Source organism: Mytilus trossulus, chromosome 8 (genome assembly GCF_036588685.1).
Source record: "Mytilus trossulus isolate FHL-02 chromosome 8, PNRI_Mtr1.1.1.hap1, whole genome shotgun sequence".
NCBI lineage: Eukaryota > Metazoa > Mollusca > Bivalvia > Mytilida > Mytilidae > Mytilus > Mytilus trossulus.
This window is the reverse complement of record NC_086380.1, coordinates 12772409-12796772: the sequence shown is the minus strand read 5'-3', so window position 1 is coordinate 12796772 and position 24364 is coordinate 12772409. Positions and strand designations below refer to the sequence as shown.

Genomic DNA, 24364 nt, shown 5'->3' with positions numbered 1-24364 from the left:
TGTTTTAAATGAAGTGAAAATAGAAAAGCTGTTATGCATCAAACATACATTCAAACATTGCTTTTAATGTCTTCCAACTTAACCTGATAAGTAACAGAGAGGAAAAAAACAATAGTGTGTCCTTGATATACCCGTATGATCTAGCCTTCATTCTTGTGTTATGTTCTTTAACCAATTCAAGTATAGTACGATCTTGTCCTCTAAGCATGTTTATATTCATCAAAGCCAAACCCCATTCTGTGATATCTACTTCGGCACCGACATCGCACAAGAACTTGCAGATGTCAATAAGTTTCTTGTCCACAGCCAGTGAAAGTGGGCTTTTGTTATTCTGAAAGAACAATTTCCAGTAAATGAAACAACCCTTGATTTTTTTCAATTTATAATGATGATATTTGTTTAACAAGAATGTTTAAACGCATGGATCTTGTCGGATCTATGGTACTCATTGACTTTACGAAAAGAATAAGCAAAGTGGAATGTCATCTATACTTGTACTGACCATTATGCGAATTTAGATTATCTAGTTTTGTACGAATGACTGCATTAACATCTGCTTATTCTAGCCGCTGTTCTTATTGTGAACGCTGTAATAGAATCCACATTGTTTGAAAGTAGCTTTTAACCCTAAGAACTTGGATTGATCACAAAATACTTTAAAGTTTGATAATATCTATTGAATTTCATTCGAAAAGTCGATTTCCAGCGTAAACATTCATTATTTAAATACATACGTTGTCCTGAATATTAAAGTCGGTTCCAAAGGCCACAAGAGCAGGCAAAACATGAAGCTGGTTATGTTTAACAGCGTAAAAGACTGCAGTTTCTCCTTCCTTTTGAAAATGAAAAGAAAAAAAAGAAAGGTCAGTGGGTTTGTTTAACACAATGATAACAACTCTCGTGTTATTGCTCTGTTAATTGCTACTTGTAAACAATTGAAAAAGTATGACATGATTTTTCACTATGTTTCAGGATAATATGATAAAGCGATGGATTCTATTACGTTCATTATTCTTTTTAAATTCATGTTTTCTACAAAAAAATATATTTTAAGTTATAAAGATTTTGTACATCAAAAAAGGTGTACTTTTTAGTAAGTTGAGAAATAAATTGTAAGCATTATCTAGATAGATACTTACATGGTTTTTGGCATTAAACACGTCTAACTTGTTCTTTTCAAGCTCACCTATTGCTGTTATTACATCAACGAGACCATTTGATGCAGCATAATGTAGCACAGTGCAACCATTCTATATAATGTGGTAAAGAAACATGTACAACCAAAATACTATTTATTACTAAGTATGTTTTATGTAATAAGAATTTTGTATTATAAAGAATAGGATGGTTTATACATGGTTTAACTGTCCACTTTCACAATTAATATTGACTAAGGTATATGTTAGTCTTTTCTTGGTTACCCTGTATTCGTTATCCCTCAATTGACATACTCGTCTTTTATGAGACTTTATCAAAGGATTATTACATTGAGTATACGAATAATCAAATGATTACCAAAATGATGAAGAAATATAGAGAAACAAGTTAATTACAATCATTGAAATGAACCAAAACTGTGTTATTTGAAGAAAAGTTCATTTGAGCAGTCATAAAAAAGGAACTTATATTATGACATTCTCACCTCGTCGCTGTGTCCGATATCAACATTTTGTTGGAGCAACACAAGAACTTCTTTCGACTTTTTAGCTTTTACAACCTCTAGTAGCCTCTGAAATATATTCGACACGAAAATAATAATTGAACAACACAAATATATTTTTTATTTTTTAATGTCTCGTAGCTAGTGCCCCTTAGAGGCCTTGTTGGGTATTTATGGTATTTTTGATTTCTAGATTGATATGGCATTTTTGGCAGTATTAATTGTATGGCGCAGAAGGGTTTTTAGAGCTATATTCATGGTAAGTGCATTGACTTTTATCTAAATTCCACGGATGGTTTCACCCTTTTAAATCCCGAAACCGCAACTGTGATAGTACATATATACCTTTCATAAATTTGCGGAAAACTATACCTACTAAAAGAAATTATAGATATTATTGATTAACGTCAAACATGTTCGTACACATTTGATATTTGAAATGAGGGATAGTATACCTTATTCTCTGTATCGTCTTTGCTTGCCATGTTTGAACGTCTTGAATACAACTGTTTAGTACTTGATATACAATACTAACCGTGTATTCCCTGTGTGTAATAAAATGTATATCATAAAAAGTAAATAATTTGCAATACATACGCATTTTCAATAGTTTTCTTCCAACAAAGACAAAAGTAAACAGATGAACACTTCAGACGATTATAATTTGAGCAACACGAATTCTAATCCATGAAATGTCTGTTTCGATGCCAAGTTAGTTAAAGTAATGAAAGTAATGAAGTTGAAACATTAGTATTTATAAAAGCATTTGACTCCATCTCCCTTTCAGATGTATTTCTCATTCCAGATATATGATTTTTAAAATTAAATTGCGCTGGGAGATAATGATAATGTTACTGTTGGTTTTTTTCCTCATTCGTCGCAAGAAGCTGCAGGGAAAACGGTACTATTATATTTCCCCAGCATTATGTTTGCCCAAGACAGGTGACGGAAGTCAACTTAGGAGCGCTGTGATTGGATGTAAGGGTACTATACATTTTTTTTTATTTATCTATGAATAACTGCAGTGTGTATATTTACAGTATAAATTTTAAAACTTATTGAAATATTTTCTAGAGAATTATTCGAAAAGGCTTCCAAAATTTCATAAATTTGGTGTGAAATTACGTTGGCATAACATAAACAACCTTCGTTGTAATTTGGTCATGATACTATTTTGATTCAATTTTTAGAATAGAGTAATAATGCTCTAACACTACACATAACTGTTTTATTCAGGTTTTTATTATAAAAAATGGTAAATTTAGAAAATCATAGTTTTGTCGCCTATGGCAGAATAAATAGTACCGCTTTCCCTCCAGATTTCTGCTGTTCTATCCGTAGTTTTCTGTGTAGAATTTGATTTACTCTAGCTTGTGTCTCTTTTTCGTTGTGTACCTTTGGTTATGGAGGTATGAACAGAATACTCATAATACAAAGTGTAAATTAAATTAGTTTTTAAACAACATTTTATTAGTTCAATTTTGTTTAATGTTTTTGCATTTATCTTATTTAATACGTTATTATTCTGGACTTTGAATAGTTTGTTCTTGCGTTTAAATTAAAAATGTAAATTACTCGAATCGCTAATGTTGCAGGCATGCATTTAAAAAAAAAAATGTGTATCGAAGAAATTCCCTATAACCAAAATGAATTAAGTGGATCCAATCGACAATATATATACAGCTTTGGTTTGAACAAATTGTTTTACTTTTGTTGAGAATGGCCATCAATTTATTGGTTTATTTATTTAACTTTTCCATTTTCAGTAAAATGTATAGTTCTAATGTACAGTTGTCTGTTGTCGTTTGTTTATGTAATTCATACGTGTTTCTCGTTTCTCGTTTTTTAAATAGATTAGATCGTTGGTTTTCCCGTTTGAATGGTTTTACACTAGTAATATAGCCTTTAACACTTCGGTGTTGACATGAATATCAATAATGTAGTTATTTTTTTAATAAATTTCCTGTTTTCAAAATCTTGAATTTTCGAAAAACTAAGGATTTTCTTATTCTAAACATTGATTACGTTAGCCGTATTTGGCACAACTTTTTGGAATTTTGGATCCTTTATACTCTTCAACTTTGTACTTGTTTGACTTTATAAATATTTTGATATGAGAGTCACTGATGAGTCTAATGTAGACGGAAAGCGCGTCTGGCGTACTTCATCATAATCATGGTACCTTTGATAACTATTTACACCACTGGGTCGATGCCTCTGCTGGTGGACGTTTCGTCCCCGATGGTATCACCAGCCCAGTAGTCAACACTTCGGTGTTGACATGAATATCAATAATGTGGTCATTTTTATACATTTCCTGTTTACAAAATCTTGAATTTTTCGAAAAAAACTAATGATTTTCTTATCCTATTAATAGATTACCTTAGCCGTATTTGGCACAACAATTTTTTGGAATTTTTTTATCATCTATGCTTTTCAACTTTGTACTTGTTTGGCTTTAAAATATTTTGATATGAGCGTCACTGGTGAGTCTTATGTAGACTAAACGCGCGCCTGGCGTACTTAATTATAATCCGTGTACCTTTGATAACTATTTGTTCGATTAAAAATAGTGTCATATTGGTGTAAGTTATTATCTGCTAAAGAGACTAAGCTATCTTCTATCGCATATAGACTATTAAAAACACTATTTACTGTTAATAATGTATGTACATTTTTTGTGAGTAAAGTTAAAAATATTTTGGATTAATGTGGTTTTTCAAATATTTGGATTTCTCAATGTTTTGGTAATGATATATGGTTAAAAAATGCACTTAAGTTGCGATTACAAGACTATTATAAACAGTTGTGGAATACACAATTACAAGAGTCTACAAAAGCAGTAAATTATAGAATTTTAAAGTTAGAATTGAATTTTGAAAAATATTTTGATATCTTGGATATGCACGAAAGTATTATTTTATGTAGATATAGAACCACAAACCACAGACTCCCAATAGAGACAGGGAGGTTGAATAATGTTAATAGAAATGATAGAAAATGTCATCTTTGTAATATTGGTAGTATTGGGGACGAATTACATTATCTGCTAGAATGTCCATTTTTTAACGACAGCAGAAAATTATACCTTGATAAATATTATTTGGCTCGTGTTAATACACTAAAATTTGGAAAACTGTTGAGCAAAGTAAACAAAAAGTCAGAGTTAAAAAGATTATGTAAGCTTATAAAGTGTATAAATAAACATGTGGGTCCTCCTGGCTAACATGTATATTATTTTGAAACCACTGTATTTTATATATGTTTTGTAAATAGATGCACATTCATGTACATATTTTGCACTCTCTCTGTACCTATGTATCTGCAATGGTTATGAGAATAAAGATATTGATTTGAGCCAAGGCTCCGTGTTGTAGGCCGTACATGGGCTTACAATGGTTTACTTTTATAAATTGTTATTTGGATGGAGAGTTGTCTCATTGGCACTTTCACCACATCTTCCTGTATCTATTTTGAGCTATCTTCTAACATTTAAGTTTCTATTAGGTCATCTCTTTAAAACCTATAACCCCAGTGTTCTCTTGAGGAACGGAAGGTGTCAATTTTAGAAAATAATTGGCCTATCCTCTCTTCATCAACTTTTCAAAATTGGATCTAATTTATAAAATGATTTCAAGCAAATGTCATCCTTTATCACTTAAAATTCGTTGTATAAAACCCTAATAGTTATATTTGTTTAATTTCTAACAAATTTGAATTAAAGTTTTCAACTGTTATAAACACATTAAATATTATCACTTACCGTTTCTCGTTAAACAGTTATAATTTTGCTTTGTACAAATCGAACAAAAAGATAAAAAAGCACTAAAATTTTCTGTAGCTATGATATTTTTAATCTCATTCTTTTATACCGACACAACTTTTTAAAATAAATTAAATTGTTTATATATATATATGTGTTTGTCAAGTCAAAAGCCGTTCGTCTGATAACTGAAATATATATTTTTACGTATGTTTTATTTTAGATACCTATACACTTGTACCTGTTAATCTATATAGGCATCGATTATCAGTCTAAACTGTGAAGTACATTATTTACTATAAAATGGTTATTGTAATAAAGATATTGCATATTTGTTTTACCATAACGTATGCATTGATTTGTTTAAATATGTTGTCCACCACTGAGGAGGTCCTCTTTATCAGTACTTCCTTGTTACTAGAAATTAAATTCCTACAATACCAAATAAATTGACCTTTGCTCAGTTGAAACATTTCAATGGGTCAAGAAGGGCAAACATTTGTATTTTGATTTTATTTTTTTTTCACGGAGGTTCTCCTAAATCTAAGTTTTTTTCAACGTATCACTGAGCTATATTATTAATTGTGACTTTTTATTTAACGCATCATGAAAATATAACGGAATTTGATGAGACTGTTATTAAAGTGAGAGGGTTAGCGCTATAGAACCAGGTTTAATCCACCATTTTCTACATTTGAAAATGCCTGTACCAAGTCAGGAATATGACAGTTCTTGTCCATTCGTTTTTGATGCGTTTTGTCATTTGTTTTTGCCATGTGATTATGGACTTTCCTAATTGATTTTCCCCCGAGTTCAGTAAGTTGTGATTTTACATTTTATTGTTGTAGACTCGTGCTAGAACACAGTGTAGATTTGAGTTTGAAGCTGTTTGATATGGCAAATAAGGATGTCGACTTAATACATATTTATTCTTTTAAACAGCTGCATCAGTAAAAAATAATAATATCGGAACATTAGGAATTTTGCAAAGTCGACATATGGATATATGTCATGGTGTAGATTATATAAGAACTCAATATAAATTGAAAGCTTTCAATAAAGAGAGCTTATGAAATCACTGAGCAAATTATAATACAGCAAGTGCCAACCAGCTCTGGTATAAACCTAACATTATTAGATATATATATATATATATATTCTACCACTGCCTCGAATGTAATTTGTCTGTGCATTAAATGGCCTACAAACCGTTCATCTAACACACAAGCGCTTGTCTCAGAATTTTTTCCCTATATATCTTGATATAACACATATTTATGAAATCGAAATACTCGTTGCTCTCCCTCCTCCTGTACATCCCGATAAAAAATAAAATGAAAACATATGATCAAGCATTCAAGTGACTCAAGTGTTGCCGATTGTTATTAGCAGTCACATATATGTCATATTACATATTTACTGCATAGCTGATAGCTAAAAACTAGAATAAACAAAAGCTGTGGTGAGAATATATTATCTGGTCATGACTGATCATAGCTGCAGAACCGTAGCTATAATGTATATATTATATGTTATTGATAACGATTTTTCTTTGTCATATTATTTTTAAATTAAGTCCATATGTACATAGCACACAAGTTCCGGGAAGTTTTACACTCCTACCTAGGAGTCTACTCCCGTATTCGGAAGAAGAAGAAGTAGCTCATAGGTCCTTATGCTATTTTTTTTTACTATTTGCGGACCATGCATAGATCTATGGTCCACAAATAGTAAAAAAAAAAGCGTAAGGACCTAAGAGCTACGGGTCCGCAGCTAGACTAATCAGTGATGTAATGCATGATTATTACATCATTATGTAGGATAATGATTAATGTTTAGAAAGGCGATTTCTTTGCTGGAAGGTGTCAAAGCAAAAGATAAAAAAGTTTTTCTAGATCTCAAAATTCATACAGTCATTATTTTGGAAGTAGCAAAAATAATGGCACTGGCTATGAAGACAAAGCACAAATACTGTGATTGAAAAGTTATGCTTAGGAGAATAGGAGTAAGTTTTAAGTTCTGCTGCTAGGTTTGGTTAGGATTTGATTACATGATGAGGGGGGTTATTTTGGAGGAGGGGGGATGGTCACAGGATTTTTGAAAGGGGGATCCAGTAAAACTATGCTTGATTATATAAGGAATCCCTGAAGCATGACTGGAGTGCCCCCATTACAGAGGGGGATAGGACCTTTATCAGGACTCCGGGATCAGGTGTGATTAAGCTCAGGATTTTGGGATTAGTTAGCAGTCATTTTGGGATACGGGAATTCTTTTTTTTCCAATTTGGGGATTTAATTTATTTCAATTCGGAACCTCATGATTTCATGTTTTTAAGCCTGGGACTTTGGGATTAGGATCGACCCCTCCTACCCTCTCCCCCCTGTAACATGCCTTAGTTCTGTCAGTGGAGCCCCCTTACAAAAAGTTCTAGATCTTTCACTGCTTTTTTCACCCTACAGTACAGGTCAGCATAATAAGAACAAGAAAACTTTGGTAACTGGATTTGTTTTCTTTCTACACATTAATAAAGGTAAATTCACAACACTTTCTATTATAGAATAGACCACTTTCGAGTTCATCCGTCACCGGAAAAAACTCTTCAATTATACGCGCCTTTATCACCGTCATTTGTGCGTTTAGGGGCGTCGTCACTTCCCTTCCAATGTTGAGCGAGTGGTTGGAAAACTATAATTCTATATTGTACAAATTATTCGGCAAATTGAATTCTCAAAATTGACAATCAACACTGCTGTCATTAGGGAATTGTTAGTAAGTACCTACAGAGCAACCATTATTTCTAGTTTATCCTGCACAAAGACGATCACTAAGACGCTTGAAGAACGTAAATAGTGCAGGGATACAGGCGACCCCCTCTATCTGGTAAATGACGTCATAAAGGCGTGCATAATTGACGAGTTTTTGCCGGTGAGGGATGAACTCGAAAGTGGTCTATTACTGTACATTGTATCTGAGTTATCTCCCCTTATTTGAGAAAGTTGAGAGAGTGAATGTTTCTCAACACTGAGTTGACACTATCATGACTATGTTTCCAATGTTGTCACTCATTTGTTTAACATGGTTAAAGAACAAATGAAGAAGATGTATTTATATAGTTCATCTTGTCATACTTTTGCAATATAAGCATGATAAGTATTGTAAAATATAGTTTAAATTAAACTAAATAAAATTAAGACATGTAAGAGTCAGTATATATATTATATATATTTAATTTGTAAGTGATCATGGTGATACTGCAAGAATGTGTAATAACTTTGCTTACTGATATCTGATTCATGTATATATATATACAATGTATCTGTAGTCATGGTAGTATTGAATTACTATATCCAGATATATACCTGAAATATAATTGATCTAGCATTGTATGTAGTCTATTCTTTAAAAAAAATCATAATAAAAAATGCATGCTAAACATAAAACTTCCACTCATATTAAGAATTGACTGGTCTAAGATTCTTATACCGGTAATTACACTTCCTGCTGAAGATTGGTGGTTCTCTCCGGGAATTTTGTAACCTCTACCAAGACAAAACTGACCACCACATACAATCAGGGGTACTACTTGTACAAGTTTATTTTATTTACTTGAAGAGGTAAAAAAGATAAACATATATAAGTAAATAAATAATGTTTGAATAAGCTCACAGGCCCGTAGCCAGGAATTTCTAAAGAGGGGTTCGTTGGACTCACAAACTCGACTTTAACAGTCACAATTCCAACAGAACATTGACTTTAACAGTGCTTATTTGTTTTCAAAGGGGGGTTCGTCCGAACCTCCCGAAACCCCCTCTGGCTACCGGTATGGCTCCCCTTAATTTTCTCAAAAATTTACTTGCATAATAAAATTTTCTTACAATCCCACAAAAGTCCTCAAGTTTTGAGATGTAAAATCAGAGACTTGTATTATATGTCTCTGGTAAAATCATGCCTTTAATGATTTTTCCCAGGTTTGCTCAATTTTTTTTTTATTAAAGTTCAATGTTTCATCTCATTAATATTAATTCAACAAAGAAACTGATTGCGCAAAGATCTTAAATATTTACGCAAGACCTTCAAAAATTGCTCCTTGGGGGCTTGTGTTCTGAAGATAAGGGGACGACCATTTGATATTCTGGGGGGGGGGGCAGGAGGATTTGTTTTTGATCCGTTATTTATTTTTGTAAACTGAGAGGACATATTATTCATTTTCTGCACTATTGAAGCAAGATTTTTCATTTTCATTAAAGCAAGGAACTGATTATTCATTTTCACAACTATATTTATGATATTCGAAAAACATACTAATTAAAATATTTGTTAATTATGAATAATTCAAGTATAGTCAAGTTATTGTGTACCATTTAATCAGAACTAATCATTATCTTCTGCAGAAATTTTAAGATTCAAGATTTTATTCATAACCTCAGATACATACTTGTGTAAAGAAGACAATATATATACAAACATATTAAGATAATACATAGCGAGACCAGACAAACGAAACACAAATACATAGTATTTAAAAAAGACAATTGGTATAATTAGATTAAGTAGTTTATACTTTTCTTCATGAAATGAATACTATATTCCCAACCAATATATATATGTACATGAATTGCTTACATACATAGTACTATTAAAGTTTGGTTTTACCTAGCCTCTTTTCAAAGTTTTGTAAAACATATTACGCCGAGCGGAGCAAGGCAAAATTTTTTGGGAAAGGTTTTGGAACTGCTGAAGGCCCAAGAAGCTATATATCTGCTGAGTTATTTATTTTCAATACATTGCAAGTCAGGTAATTTATTTTCAAACTACTAAAGAACAAACCATTTATTTTTGTGATTATCAAGGCTGAGTTATTTATTTTCAAAATCCTCCTGGGCCCCTCATTGTTAATGAAATTGCACTGAAATGATTAGTAAAGACATCTGCAAAGAGCAGATAATTCAAAATTCTATAAGGGCAAAGAAATTCAAAGAATTCAATAAAAGAAGATAGGATGACTTTTTTACTTCTACAAGTAAAAAAATCTGAATGTCTAAGGGACATAACTCAGCCAATTTTTTTTTTACCTCTACAAGTAAATAAAATTCACTTGTATAAGTATCCTACAAATTTACTTATATATGTATATTTTTTTTTACTTCTTCAAGTAAATAAAAATCACTTGAATAAGTAGTACCCCTGACTGATATAGGCACAATTAAGCAAACAATGCCTCAAGTGGAGGTAAACACCAAAAATCTATATTTATCAAAAACTGATTTAAAATTGCAGATATCAAAAAGAAACAAGTCGCTCATACCACTTTTTTTACAGATAAAATGGAGGACAACAACCATTGGCAGATTGGCAAGTCTGTTCTGGAACGTAATGAACATATGCTGACCAATCAGGTGATGTGTGATGTAACCTTCATAGTAGGACAAGATCGGTCTCCTATCAAAGCACATAGATACATGTTAGCCAGCAGTAGTCCTGTATTCTTTAACATGTTTAATGGAGCAGTGGCTGAGAAAGGTGATGTGAGAATTCCAGATATAAAGGCTGATGTCTTTAGTGAACTACTACAGTATGTATAGATGAGTTTAACAGAGGAGGGAGGTCCTTCATTTCTAAATGTTTCTAATCAGATTTTTAAGCCAGTTATGCCCCTTGGAAAAAATAATTATGAACAGATATATCATGATATGGAGGGGTTTTTGCAATAAATACTAGTTAAGGGAAAGAGATTTTAATAGCCACTAATAGATCAACATACCCCTCCATAATATGATATCTGTTTAAGTACACTGAATAGATTTTGATTGAAACTCTTTTCAGGTAAATGGATTTTTTTTCTTTCTAAGCATGTTATGCATAATTTTAATGACAAGTAAAGACCATTATGGCATTTATAGTAATGGTACCATGGATACCGTATAAATACATGTACTAATAAGCATAAATGCTGTCTTTATATTATGACATGGTATTCATGTGTATCATTGTCATTCCATCATTTAATCATTCGTTGATTGAACAAGATTTGCATCATGTAGTCGTGCTGTTTGACATTTTTGTTTATAGTTTTCGGATTACTTCTATCAATAAATTTTGTTCAATCATGTTGCCTTTTAGTCGTGAAAAAGGTTCAAAATAATGATGGCTGGAAGAGGATTTATATAAGGTGTATTTCAGTGGAAATCATAATGCATTTACTCTGAAGCCTTCATTTCTTTAAGATATATTTATAAATAAATTTTCAGAACAGAAACAAAGGTTTCATTAGTAATTGCCCTTTTTAATTACCCTTAAGGGCCTTAGATAAAATATGTGCAATGCTAGGGTCATTTGAATCTATAATTTAAATTTATTTTAATAAAATCATTTTAATTGAGGATAGAAAATGGGAATATGTTAAACAGACAACAAACAACTGACCAAAGAGCGGATAACATATTTACCATAACTTCTGTGATGTTCAGTAATGGTGGACAAATAGTGATAAAATGTATACATGTTGTCCTTCTTGTATCTTCATGGCCTAGTTTCACTGGTAATTCTTGATATTAAGTTTTTGATTCTTAATTTATTTTACAGGTTTATTTACACAGAAGAAAATGACATCACCAACGAAAATATTCATGATATGATATATGTAGCCGACAAATACATGATGGATGAACTGAAGGTCAAATGTGATCTTTTTCTCAAAATGAAAATGAATGAAACTACAGCAGTTTCAATTTTACATACAGCACACAGTTTTGAATTAGAAGAAACTCTTGATAAAGCTATGTTCATTATAAGCTGCAAACCAGAAGAATGCCTTTCGTCACCAGAATTTATTCATTTATCCAGACAGTGTGTGGAGATGATTTTGAATTGCAATATAATGATTTGTCAAGAGGAGGTTCTGTATGAAGCTGCTATGAGGTGGGGAAGACATCAGTTGGAACAAAACAATCAAGAGATGAATGATAAGAATATTAGAGATGAGCTTGGAGATCTGATTTTACGCATCAGGTTCCCACTCATGAAGCAAGATTACTTCTCCAGACAAATTTCCACTAGAGATATTTTAACAAAAGATGAGATAGTCCAAATTTTTCAATCATTTAATGATCAGCAATTAACCAATTGCATCTTTAGAATAGAGAAGAGACATCCCGAACCAATATCTTTTTTCAGGTGTGAGGTGAATAATAATCGTGCAGCCAGATGGATAACTAAATGTGAGGATGATTTAGCCTTCAAAGTGGACAGAGATTGCTTTTTAAAAAGTGTAATTCTATTTACACCAAGGGTGATGGGTAAAACTGTACCAGAAATTGACTTGAACATTGTCATAAAATCCAATGACGGAACTAAGCAGATATCCATAACAAAATGTATGGAGATTCTAGATTTAAGAACACCAAACAAATCAGTAACTGTTACTAATGTGTTTTCTATCCCAATACCAGTCAAAAAGGAAATAAGATACACGATTCGTCTTATGTGTGCCTCGCCAGAAAACTATTATTTCTTTATCACAGGTAAAAACTATCGACCAACAGTGACTGAAGATGGTATAACAGTAACATTTCTTAAAGCAAACACAGATACCGAGACAGATATCAGTCGAGGTCAATACCAGGGAATTGAACTTGGAAAATTAGAATATACTTAATTAGAAACTTACAAGTAATTGATAGAAGCCAGCTAGGGAACATCGGAATTGAACTTAGAAAGCTAGAATATACATATTAATTAGAAACTTACAAGTAATTGATAGAGGCCAGGTAAATGACCTTTTATTATCTCCCATTGAAGAAATTACAAAGAAAGACATTATTATATCTTAATATCACATTGAGGTCAGGGTTGGCAAAAACCCGGGTTTTATGAGTATTGCCCAGCCCCAAGGCCGTAACTACCCTTGAGGCAAGTGAGGCAATTGCTTCACTAACATTTTGACACTGATTTTTTTTTATACATATATATAAATATAATAGTCATTTGTTGTTCTGTCTCAACCTTGATTTCTATAACTTGTCATCATTCCTTTTAAACTATTCTTCCTGGATATAACTCATCATCTAAACGTGTGATGTTTCTCAATTGCATTAACCTAGTAACGATAATTATCATGGATCTCTAGTTAAAAAAAGGCTCTTGCAGAAAAAGGAAAAGCGACACTGAAGGTAAAGAAGGAATAATTCTAGTAAACTATTTTTGTGAACAGAGTCTGAGTCTTGCATATAACTTCATTAGTACAATCCAAAAACGATAAGTAGACTGACAAATCAAGTACTGGTCTTCGAAAGGGGGCAGTCCTGTCTGCGTATTCATTTCTGGTTTCACCAACTTTTGACAAATCAAGTACTGGGCATGGCAAGGGGGCAGTTCTGTCTGCGTATTCATTTCATGAACTTGAATCTTTCTCTTTACAGATAAATAAAATATAAATAATATGAAACACATGCATGGATTAGTTTTTATCCATGTTTCTTTAACCTTTTAAAAATTGAAAGAATATCCCATATTCCAATTTGATATTATTGAGGATTGGTAGAACACAGGATTCGTCTTTACTTATTCGGGACTACGGAATTTCGTTTCTTCATATTCGGGGTTTCGGAATCATACACCCCCAACCACTATCCCCTAAATTGAATTTTTCATTCCTTTAGAAATGACTGTCAATGGTTATCAGTATAAAAAGTATATATTTAGCTGTAATACTATGAAACTACACCAAGACTTTACTATTTTGTGTTAAAATAAGCTTAAAAATCATATTGCCCAATAATGCCCAGTATTCACCATTTCTGGGAGTTTTCCCACCAGGAATTCCCAGGCGGGTAATACTTTGCCAACCCTGATTGAGGTATCCTTGATACCTTATGATGTTCTAAGATCAGTTTATATCATAAGTCAATATGAAACAGTATTGATATCAAAGATATAGGTTTGTATCAGTAACCATGCATCTTACTTTCTTGCTATATATATAGATGATATATATGAAGCCAGTTTTGTCTAGCTAGGTACTGCTATATTGACCCAAAAAGTGTATGTTTTATGTTTCAGACGGTTTATGAAGAAAGTACAAAAATGATATATGTGCTGTTCAATGCATAGCACTCACACATTTCAGTTGAAGAATATAAGGCTTTGCCTACTAAGAAAGGCATACTTGTCCAAAGCCAGGTTGTCTCTGAGAGAGGATTTTGGGGGTCCATAACACTCAACTTTGAAAGTCAAATTCCAATTTTAATTCAACATTTTGTTATAGTATTTTTATGCCCCATTTATGGGCATTATATTTTCTGGTCTGTGCTTTTGTTCGCCCACCAATTCATTCATCTCTTTGTTTTTCAGTTTGTCCGTCTGTCCCACTTCAGGGTGAAGTTTTTGGTCAAGGTACGGGTAGTTTTTAATGAAGATGAAGTCAAATCACCTTGAAACTTAGCACACATGTTCCCTATGATATGATCTTTCTAATTGTTATGCCAAATTAAGAGTTTTTATCTCATTTTCACGGTCCAATGAACATGGAAAATGATTGTGTGGATGGGGCAGACCTGTACTAGCAACACATTCTTGTTGAATACTGGTACTTTTCATTTGTAAATGGTGTGCTATATGTATTTGTATACAATTTGTTGTCAGCCATGTTAGTTTTAACAATGTATTTGGTTATACTTTTATGTGTCAAGTGTGATGTTTTTGATAATTGATTGTTATTTGTGTAATCTCAACATTGCTTTATCGTTTAGATGGTGTATTGAACAACTGTGTTATTTAAACTTGTTTACATTGGTTGTTAATAATCTTGTATTGTCATATAATAATAGAATAACAAAGAATAATGATTATCTATACACTTGCAGGACATACAATCAGTACATGGATACACTTTTATTGCTGTTTTTCATTTCGAAGTCTTTTAAAGTAAAGTTACATAGGGTCCGAGACTACTATAACACATGTGTTATAGTAGTCTCAGATACGGTTTATCATTGTTTTAGAAATCCAAATGGTCAAGAAATGAGAAAATTAAATTTGAATCAAGGCACAAAAATAGTATAAGTGCAAAAGTTGTGTATTCTAGATTTTTTATTAAATGGAACAGCATTTATGTTTATGTCATGTATGTTTTATATGTTGTTTCTATTTGTCTTTAAATATATAAGGGATGATGTAGAAGCAGGTTTCTTATCGTCTAGATTTCGCAAAAAATGTTGATGTTATTCTTCAAGTGAAATGACTTCACATGCTCCTCCAAGGTTGTACAGAAGATTCTTAAGAGTATTTTGGGAGAGTTCTTGAACAAAAGTAGTTAGTATAAACTTTTTGGGCAAACGTTAAATAGTATGTTTGTATAATAATATTAACAGAATTGTGTGAGTACACTTTGTTTATGTATGTTGTACTACAGCATGTACAGTATGTTAATGTAAATATCTTTTGTTTAAAAGTGAATGTAATCATGGTAATGAAACCTATTTGTTGAATATGTTTGGAATAAAATCAATGAGATGAAAAAGCCTTTCTTTACTCTTTAAAGGCCAAATCTAGTCATATAATAAAAAGAGTCAAGGTGGGTTTTAAAAATTTATTTATTGTATGATAATATATATATGTACTCAACCCACATGTAAATGCTTAACACAAACAATATGTAAATGTTTGTCACTAAGTAAACATATACATTTCTATGCTCCATTTTATATAATTCAAAATAATAATGAGATCTAGATATAGGAAGATGTGGTATGAGTGCCAATGAGACAACTCTCCATCCAAAAAGGAATTTATAAAAGTTAACGATTATAGGTCAAGGTACGGCCTTCAACACAGAGCATTGGCTCACACCGAACAACAAGCTATAAAGGGCCCCAAAATTACAAGTGTAAAACCATTCTAGTATGTTTAACAAAATTGATATTAAACAAGCAAGCCCTGCAAATTTAGATGGCTCCAGCAGAAAAAATTAAAAAAACTTTACATTACATGTATGATACTGTCTATCCACATCTGAGTATTTATTTTATTTACATTAGATTGTGTTGAAGTTTCCGGCCTCTATTACCGTCATTGGTCTTATCTAAACATGATAAATGTTTACTTGTCTTTTAAATCAGGGTCTTCTAGATATTTAAACTGACAATCATTAGAACAAATTTGAAAATATGTCAAAATTTTTCAAAAAAATTATTGAATCAATTACCTGTATATATGGCTACAAAACTAAAGTCCAGAAATTAAATACATCATAAAGCCCATATGAAATTAACAAAAAAATTATAAAACTTTGTAACAAAAGTCAATTCTAAATGCAAAAAAACAACAAAAAAACAAAAGAAAAAGTATTTACTATTTCATTGTTATTTTACTTGCACACCAGCTGCAGATATCTTATTTATATAATTGTGCAAAACAAAAAATGTAGTTAACATGAAATTAACAAACATATTCCGCCTCATCCATTTAACTGATTATGTTTAAATACACAAATTTGCCCATATCAATATATACAGGCAAAAAGTCTCAATAAAAATTGAAAACAACACTTTATAAAATGTATGCATACAAAGCCCTGTTCTTGATTTACCTTCAACATGAACAATGAACACTCAAATCTGAATATTAAAACACAGCTTTTACCAAATCAAACATTGTGATTGATGTAATCCTGAAAAAAAACCTTTTTTTATAGTATAATGTAAATGAGCACAGATGTTATATGTTTCCCATCCCCAACAAATGCCCTTTTATTTCAACAAATTCAACTTTTATTCTTTCAAATTAAATTCAAATGATTGGTCACCATATTAAATACATTTCTTTCCTGCTTCAAATAAATATAGTTAAAAAAAGAGTGGGTTCAGCCTATTTCAGGGCTTCTAGAGAAAAAAAGAGTGGGTTTGGCCTATTTCAGGGCTTCTAGAGAAAAAAAGAGTGGGTTTGGCCAATTTCAGGGCTTCTAGAGAAAAAAAGAGTGGGTTTGGCCTATTTCAGGGCTTCTAGAGAAAAAAAGAGTGGGTTTGGCCAATTTCAGGGCTTCTAGAGAAAAAAAGAGTGGGTTTGGCCTATTTCAGGGATTCTAGTGAAAAAAAGAGTGGGTTCAGCCTATTTTAGGGCTTCTAGAGAAAAAAAGAGTGGGTTTAGCCTATTTCAGGGCTTCTAGAGAAAAAAAGAGTGGGTTTGGCCTATTTCAGGGCTTCTAGAGAAAAAAAGAGTGGGTTTCGCCTATTTCCGGGCTTTTAGAGAATAAAAATATTGGTCTCCATAATACAATTCTATGCTGCTTTTAACTCCATCATTTAACTTTTACATTTGAAGAAATAATTCTTTTCTGAAAGAACTAAAAAACTCAATGAAAGAAAGTCATGAGTTGAGAATGATCTGTTTGTCAAATATTTCCTGTATAAAAGCGTGTACATTCATTCTTATTTTCCTATTTACACACACATGCAAAGCTGATGTTTTCATATAAACAAAACTCAAAATTGTGTACAACCATCATAAGCTGCCTACCATTGGGCTGTTGTTTCTATAGAAACCATTTCATACCCCAATATAGCTATACCCCACATCTATCAAACAGTAGCCAAAGAAAATATAGAAAAAATAAATGCATGATCCACTCAGAATTAAAATAAAAAAAATATGAAATAACAATAAAATAAAAACTATCCATAATATTTACATGAAAATGAGATTAAATCCTTCACAACATTAAACACATTTTTTTCTTTAAACTGTAGTTACACTTTTAACACCATTCATGCAAACAATGCAATTTCCATTTGGCACAAAAATGATAATTAAATCTTTATAATATATTTCAAATGTGAACAGTATAATATATTAACAATAAAATTGTACTTAAACAATGCAACAACATGTAATAATTAAATGTAAAGTTTTCAAGTCTTAAATCAATGTTCTTTAAATATGGATACCTAAATATGTTGATTATCAACAATTTTGTTTAAATTTGGCTTAACAATGTCTCATACTGTTTTCTGAGATTAGTAAAGTAAGGATCAAGTCATCAGACCAAATTTTACCATCACCATGGTAACATGTTTTTAAATATTACCCTGATTTGTTATCCCAGATTTTTTACCTCGGATTGTTGGAAGTTTACTTATGACAGTTTTTGAAAATAATGTTGCCCTTCATACAACATCATACATGTCATATTACCCTATATACTAGCTAAGATGTCTGCCGTATGATGATTGATAGATTGATTCTTGGTTGCCTAAAATTCAGCGGCAAATACAAATGTATGTCTGCTCTATCATGAGTGTATATTTCTTAACCGTCTTGAAATTTTCCAGGCATTTACTTTTTTAATTTGTGGAAATAAAATTTTATGCATATGGATTTCATTTTCTTTTATTAAATGAGTATTTAAAACACATCAATAACTAATTGTTTTATTGTATAGATTTTTAATAGATTAAACAGTTTAAATAGGCTAAGAGATTAGATAAATCTTGAGAATTACCAACATAATCTGACTACTCTAAATACATGTATAATACTGCGGTCATTTCAAGCGGCTTGGAATAGCAAATTAAGCAATAGTACTTGAAGTAAGATAAAAAAAAAAAAAAAAAAAATAATACTGCTGTTAATACAAGACATTACCAGCTTAGAATAACAAAAATAAGCAATAGTGCTTAAAATTAAATTAAAAACCAATGCACTAGACAACTTTTGAGTTTGATGCATTTCCGTCAAAAACTCTGGTTTAAGTGAACGTCATTTGTGTGTTTAGGGGCATCGTCACTTCCATTCCAATGTTGAGCGAGTGGTTGGAAAACTATAATTCTATATTGTACGAATTATTCAGCAAATTGAATTCACAAAATAGACAATCAGCACTGTTGTCATTAGGAAACTAATTACCTACAGAACCAACCTTTTTTTCTAGTTTATCCTGCACAATGACAATCACTTAGACGCTTGAAGAACGTTAATAGTGCAGGGATAAAGGCAACCCTCTCTATCTGGTAAATGACGTCATAAAGGCGCATATAAATGACAAGTTTTTTCCGGTTACGGATGAACTCGAAAGTGGTCTATTACAAAATTATATAATTTGATTGATTATTAAAATGACTAGCACATATAACAAAGGACTTAGAGTACACATAGTTTCTTACTTTACTTGATTCATGAAATACCTATTTTAGTTGATTTCAAGATTTGTTGAAACTTAATGAATAAAACTAACCAGTGCGAACTGAACTGCAAATCTTAAACAACTACATGAACTATTGACCTGATTGTGCTTTAAGTTTAAATCTATAAAAAATGGACGTGCAAACCAATTCTTGTTTATAAAAAAAACATGAAAATTGATGACTGATTGAAAGTAGTTTATATGTTAACAAAATACTGAAAATTCTTTGGTTTAAACTATGAATAAAAATCTGAATACATAAATAAAGATACTATATAGCTCTTATGACAATTTGTTTGCATCATTTTAAAAATAGCTAAAAACAATATTTTCTCAAAAAATATTTTTTATTATAAAATGAACCTGAGGGAGTCAACAACCAAATTATTGCATAGATGTCTTATAAAGTGTATGGTTGGATTTGATTGAATTCCAGTGAAAATATTTCTGTAAAAAGATTTTCAAATGAGTTGACATAGTCTTTTTGCTGTAAAGTTTAATTTATTTTGGTTCATGTCAATTTTGTATTATGCAATATTGAGATTTCAGACAGGCATAAAGGGCTATTAACTCATTATTAAGTAGGTGTTAATTTAAGAATCCCTGGAATGTTTAAGATTGTCTGGTCTCTTGTCTGGTCTCCGTCAGATCACAAGTTGCCTCTTGCTGCTTGGTCGATTTCTATGGCTTCAAACAATGATTTAAAGTTTCCAGCACCAAAACCCTGAAATAAAAAGAAGTGTATAGCTCTTAAAATTACAGACTGGGTTTATTATTTGGGTTGTCTTTCTTGAGAAAACATTTTTGAAACATTCTGTTCAGGGTTTACCCAACTAAACATTTCTGCAATCAACTATTCACTTCAGTTGATTATTCAGCCATTGATATGGTCTCAGGGGCGGATCCAGCTTTTTTTTTTTTAAATGGGGGTGGGGGGGGAAGGTCCTTACCCAGGATAAAGGGGGAAACTACATGTCTCCATTCAAATGCATTGACTGTCCTTAAAAAATGGGGGTTCCAACCCCCGGAATTCCCCCTGGATCCGCCACTGGGTCTGTGGTTATGTCTTTTTAAAATTTCTAGATGTCCCTTTGGGAACACTAAAGGAGAATTTGTGAAAGTTTTAAGGTACAATGATTGGTTGCCTGTAAAGTACATCATCAACCTAAAATTTCATTGAAACTTGATCTCTACTTGAAATGAATGATGGTAAGGTTTTCCTATCAATGTGGGGTTAGTTTTCAGTCGGTATCTCAGTTATGATACAATAATAGTTTAACATTATTTTGGCATGTAGATTTGTTGCAAGGAGTTAGTGTGTAATTGTTTGTTGCAAGGAGTTAGTGTGTAGTTGTATGATAATTGATTTTAATTGTTGCAAGAAGTTAGTGCTTGTTGGATTTTCAACTGTCAGTTGTAAAAATTTTCTAAAATATTAAATATCACACTATTTCTGTTGATATAGCTATAGGTGTAACCATTGTATACCTGATGATTATTTCTCTGTATAACTTCTAAGAACAATGTAGGTCTGTCCTGCATTATCTTGGTAAATATTTGTAGCAAGTAACCATTCTCATCATAATCAATCAAAATGTTCAGTTTTTGTATCTGAAAAAAAAAGCATAATTCACGATAAAAAAATTAAAGAGACAATTTTGTTTTTCTAAAATTATGTCTAGGAGCAGCAAATCATTTGTTCTCTTCTCTTTTATCAGTGTGCTTCAAGGGTGAATAAATCGAGAGAGAAAAAATCACTAATGACTGATTTTAAATTCAAAGAATCAACTTAAAATTCTTAAAGTCTGCCAACTTAATCAAGATGGGACATCTTTAATGACCTTTTATCAGAAATTTACTTGTTTTAAGATATTTAAGTCATAAATCTTGATTATATTGATTTTTTGTTCATAAAACATGTGTAGATAAAGGTAAACCAGTATACTTCATCTTTAGTATTAGGATACAATTACAAATTTACATTTTTAGGGTTCTTTGTTTGAAAGATCATTCCAACCATCTACCTTACATGGTCAATTATACCTCAATCTATCATTGTAATACATACTGTATCTAAATTTTCCTTGACTTTACATTTAGATTTCTTTAGTCTCTCCCTGAGATTTTTGTAGTAAGTATCTGGTATGTCTAAAAACAGCATCCCTCTCTCCCGTAACTTAGTTACCTGGAAAAAATCAAAACTCAATACAGTTAACATATTTTAAATAACAATTTTCATTCCTAATATAGATGATGATGATGATGATGGCCGACTGACTTACACTCAGTTGCAAACTAATATGCATATTTAGGATGGGAATATATTAATGTAATATGAATATAACCCTGCTATCTACTTGACTAATGCACAGAGCCAAATGTTTACGTGCTAATTCATAAGGTAACACAGGAAGACATCACCCTGACTTCTTAATGCTGTATGCTTAGCAAAGAAGCAGCAAATACCAATTTTAAAGTTTGAACAGGCCAGTGTTCTAAACCAGGACCCCATGCACCTCATGAGGCATGGTACCACCGTCACTACCACAAGGCCACAAAGGTAGTATTTCTAATAAAGACTGAGGTGTTACTTGGATAAGAGGTAATTCTCCTTCAATGCAGTCAAATTATCTCCCTTTGGTGCAAAAATGCCATTTTTTGGCATTAGAATTGAAATATCTTTTTTAACTCATCAGTGACCTATATTTTTTATTGTTGTTTTCGAATAAGCTGTACATAAACTAAATAATTGTAAAATATAAGCGATTTCTGTAATTTAGTTCTTTTTTTTATTAAGAAATTACAATGTACCGCTTTTTCTCATATTAGTTCAACAGAAAAAAAGGACATTAATATAGCAAAATCCTATATTAAATAAAAAATTTGATGAAGACTGGCGAGCCAGCCCCCTTTAGATGAGGTACATAAACATGTTACTTACTGATTTGATAATATCATCTGACTGCATTGCAATATGCTGTACACCTGCTCCTCCATAAAAGTCCACATATTCCTGAAAACATAAGTAGATTTTAGTGTTTGGCATGCATATATAACCACAATACCAAGAACATAACTCATGATAGTTTTTGTTTTGTTTTTTTTATTTTGGAATTCTTATTCATTTTTTTTTCTTTCCAAACATGTACACATGAAAAGTACTTATTTAAGGAATGACTGTAATATTTTTTCTGTCTATGAAGAAATAATATAAAAAATTTGGTGCACACTGAATAACGCACGTAGCGGGTTAATTTAACATTGTGCACCACATTTTTTATTTTATTTTGAATAGACAGAAAAAATATTACAGTCATTTCTTATAATTTAATTCTAAATTCCATTTTAAACTGTAGAAAACCATGAAAAAACGTTGATTACGTCACGGTCACATGACTGAATTATGTCTATGGGCTCATAACAAAATAACGTCATACAAAGTCAAATTATAAATAAATGGATAATCAAAGCGGTAAAAATCCGCTGAACTTTGATCACAATTTCTGTCAAGTTGCTATATATCCAATTAAAATTGTCCAATAAAGTGTGTAGTTCAAGTTTTTTGATTTTTTAAAATATTTTTTACCAAAGAAATTTTTTTGTCAAAGTTTTTTAATACATGTAGACGTATTTACACTTGTATGCAAATTTGTCCCTCATTGCATTACATTACACAGGTTCCCCTAAACTTTGACATCATAATTCAAAGCATTTGACGTCACAACTTAAGGGCATACGATACAGTTACAGAGAAGGTAATGACGTTGCTAACGTAATTTGTTATTTTCGCGACGTCAAACTGTGACATATCGGGAAAAGATGCATTTTTCGACTGATTTTTATCATTCAAACTGATTTAATTTGAAAACAAGTTCATGGACCCCTATTTTTCAAAACGGCATTTTGTGTCATTTTGCAGGGAGATTATGTGACCCAAATTTTATAAAACTGTAAATAGAGGATTTTTTTTAATTTTGATAAACATACAGTAAAAATTAACGTTTTTTCCTCAATTCATGAATGTTTGATAAATATGAGTTATTTCTGAATAAAAAATTGCATATTTTTTTAGGATTTTTATAAAATACAGAAATTACCGATTATTTAACAAAAAACAATTTGTGTTTATCTTTTATAACAAAAAAGTTATGTCTTTCTTTCGAAAAAGAAATTACGGCCACAAATCTGATTTTTTAGCAAATATACAAAATTTCGACCTCATTTTACTCAAAAAGTAGCACATGAAGGTATATTTTTTATTACATATTTGATCTAATCAGGTAAAAAATAGCCTAACTGCAAATTTTCATGAACTTGTAAATACAGGATCAAAACTGTATCGTATGCCCTTAAAAGTGATTGTTGTTTGACGTCAAAAGGTTATTCAGAGGTGATAAAAGGTCATTCAGAGGCAAAATACAGCTAAATACCAAAAGTGTAAATACATTTATAATTAAACAAGCCAAATTAATTTTAGTCTAGGTGTCTTTTGGACAATCTTCATATTTAAAGGACAAGAATATATATCAACTGTGATTTGAATTTGTTAACTGTACATGTGTACTAGAATAAATGTGAGCCAACCTGGACACATTTTTACTTGACCACTACTTGCTTTAACTCCAAATTCTGTATGCCTACCATCAGCCTATCAAGGCTGGAGAAATGTTTTGAGTTATCACCCCTTTTTTTGTCATGTATGTATGATTCATTAATATTAAATTTAAACTGGAACGTGAAAACACATATGAATAAAATATAAAATTAA

General features: G+C 31.4%; 2 protein-coding genes and 1 pseudogene across 4 annotated transcripts in view; 2 read left to right on the top strand and 1 right to left on the bottom strand.

The window, feature by feature from the left end:
* Positions 1-6735: 6735 nt before the first annotated feature.
* LOC134728308 (BTB/POZ domain-containing protein 6-like) lies at positions 6736-13164 on the top strand. Its single transcript, XM_063592879.1, has 3 exons — positions 6736-6885; positions 10743-10995; positions 12006-13164. Exons 2-3 carry the CDS (start codon positions 10748-10750, stop codon positions 13075-13077), a joined length of 1320 nt encoding a protein of 439 aa, XP_063448949.1. The 5' UTR covers positions 6736-6885; positions 10743-10747; the 3' UTR covers positions 13078-13164.
* Positions 13161-24364, top strand: part of LOC134728311 (thyroxine 5-deiodinase-like) — a 54744-nt pseudogene continuing 43540 nt past the window's right edge.
* Positions 16849-24364, bottom strand: part of LOC134728310 (4-hydroxyphenylpyruvate dioxygenase-like) — a 37287-nt gene continuing 29771 nt past the window's right edge. For all 3 annotated transcript variants that reach the window (XM_063592881.1, XM_063592882.1, XM_063592880.1), the window contains 4 exons: positions 22538-22609; positions 21665-21781; positions 21085-21207; positions 16849-20320 (listed from right to left, as the gene is read on the bottom strand). In XM_063592881.1, the coding sequence (XP_063448951.1) occupies positions 20246-20320; positions 21085-21207; positions 21665-21781; positions 22538-22609 (387 nt within the window). In that variant the 3' untranslated portion in view covers positions 16849-20245. The remainder of the gene's footprint in view (positions 20321-21084; positions 21208-21664; positions 21782-22537; positions 22610-24364) is intronic.

What these genes read in the sequence shown, in the direction of transcription:
- LOC134728308 (XM_063592879.1), top strand. Translation starts at nt 10,748, where the DNA reads ATGGAGGACAACAACCATTGGCAGATTGGCAAGTCTGTTCTGGAACGT. An exon ending in GTCTTTAGTGAACTACTACA is followed by an intron (nt 10,996 to 12,005) that starts GTATGTATAGAT and finishes TTTATTTTACAG; the next exon opens with GTTTATTTACACAGAAGAAA.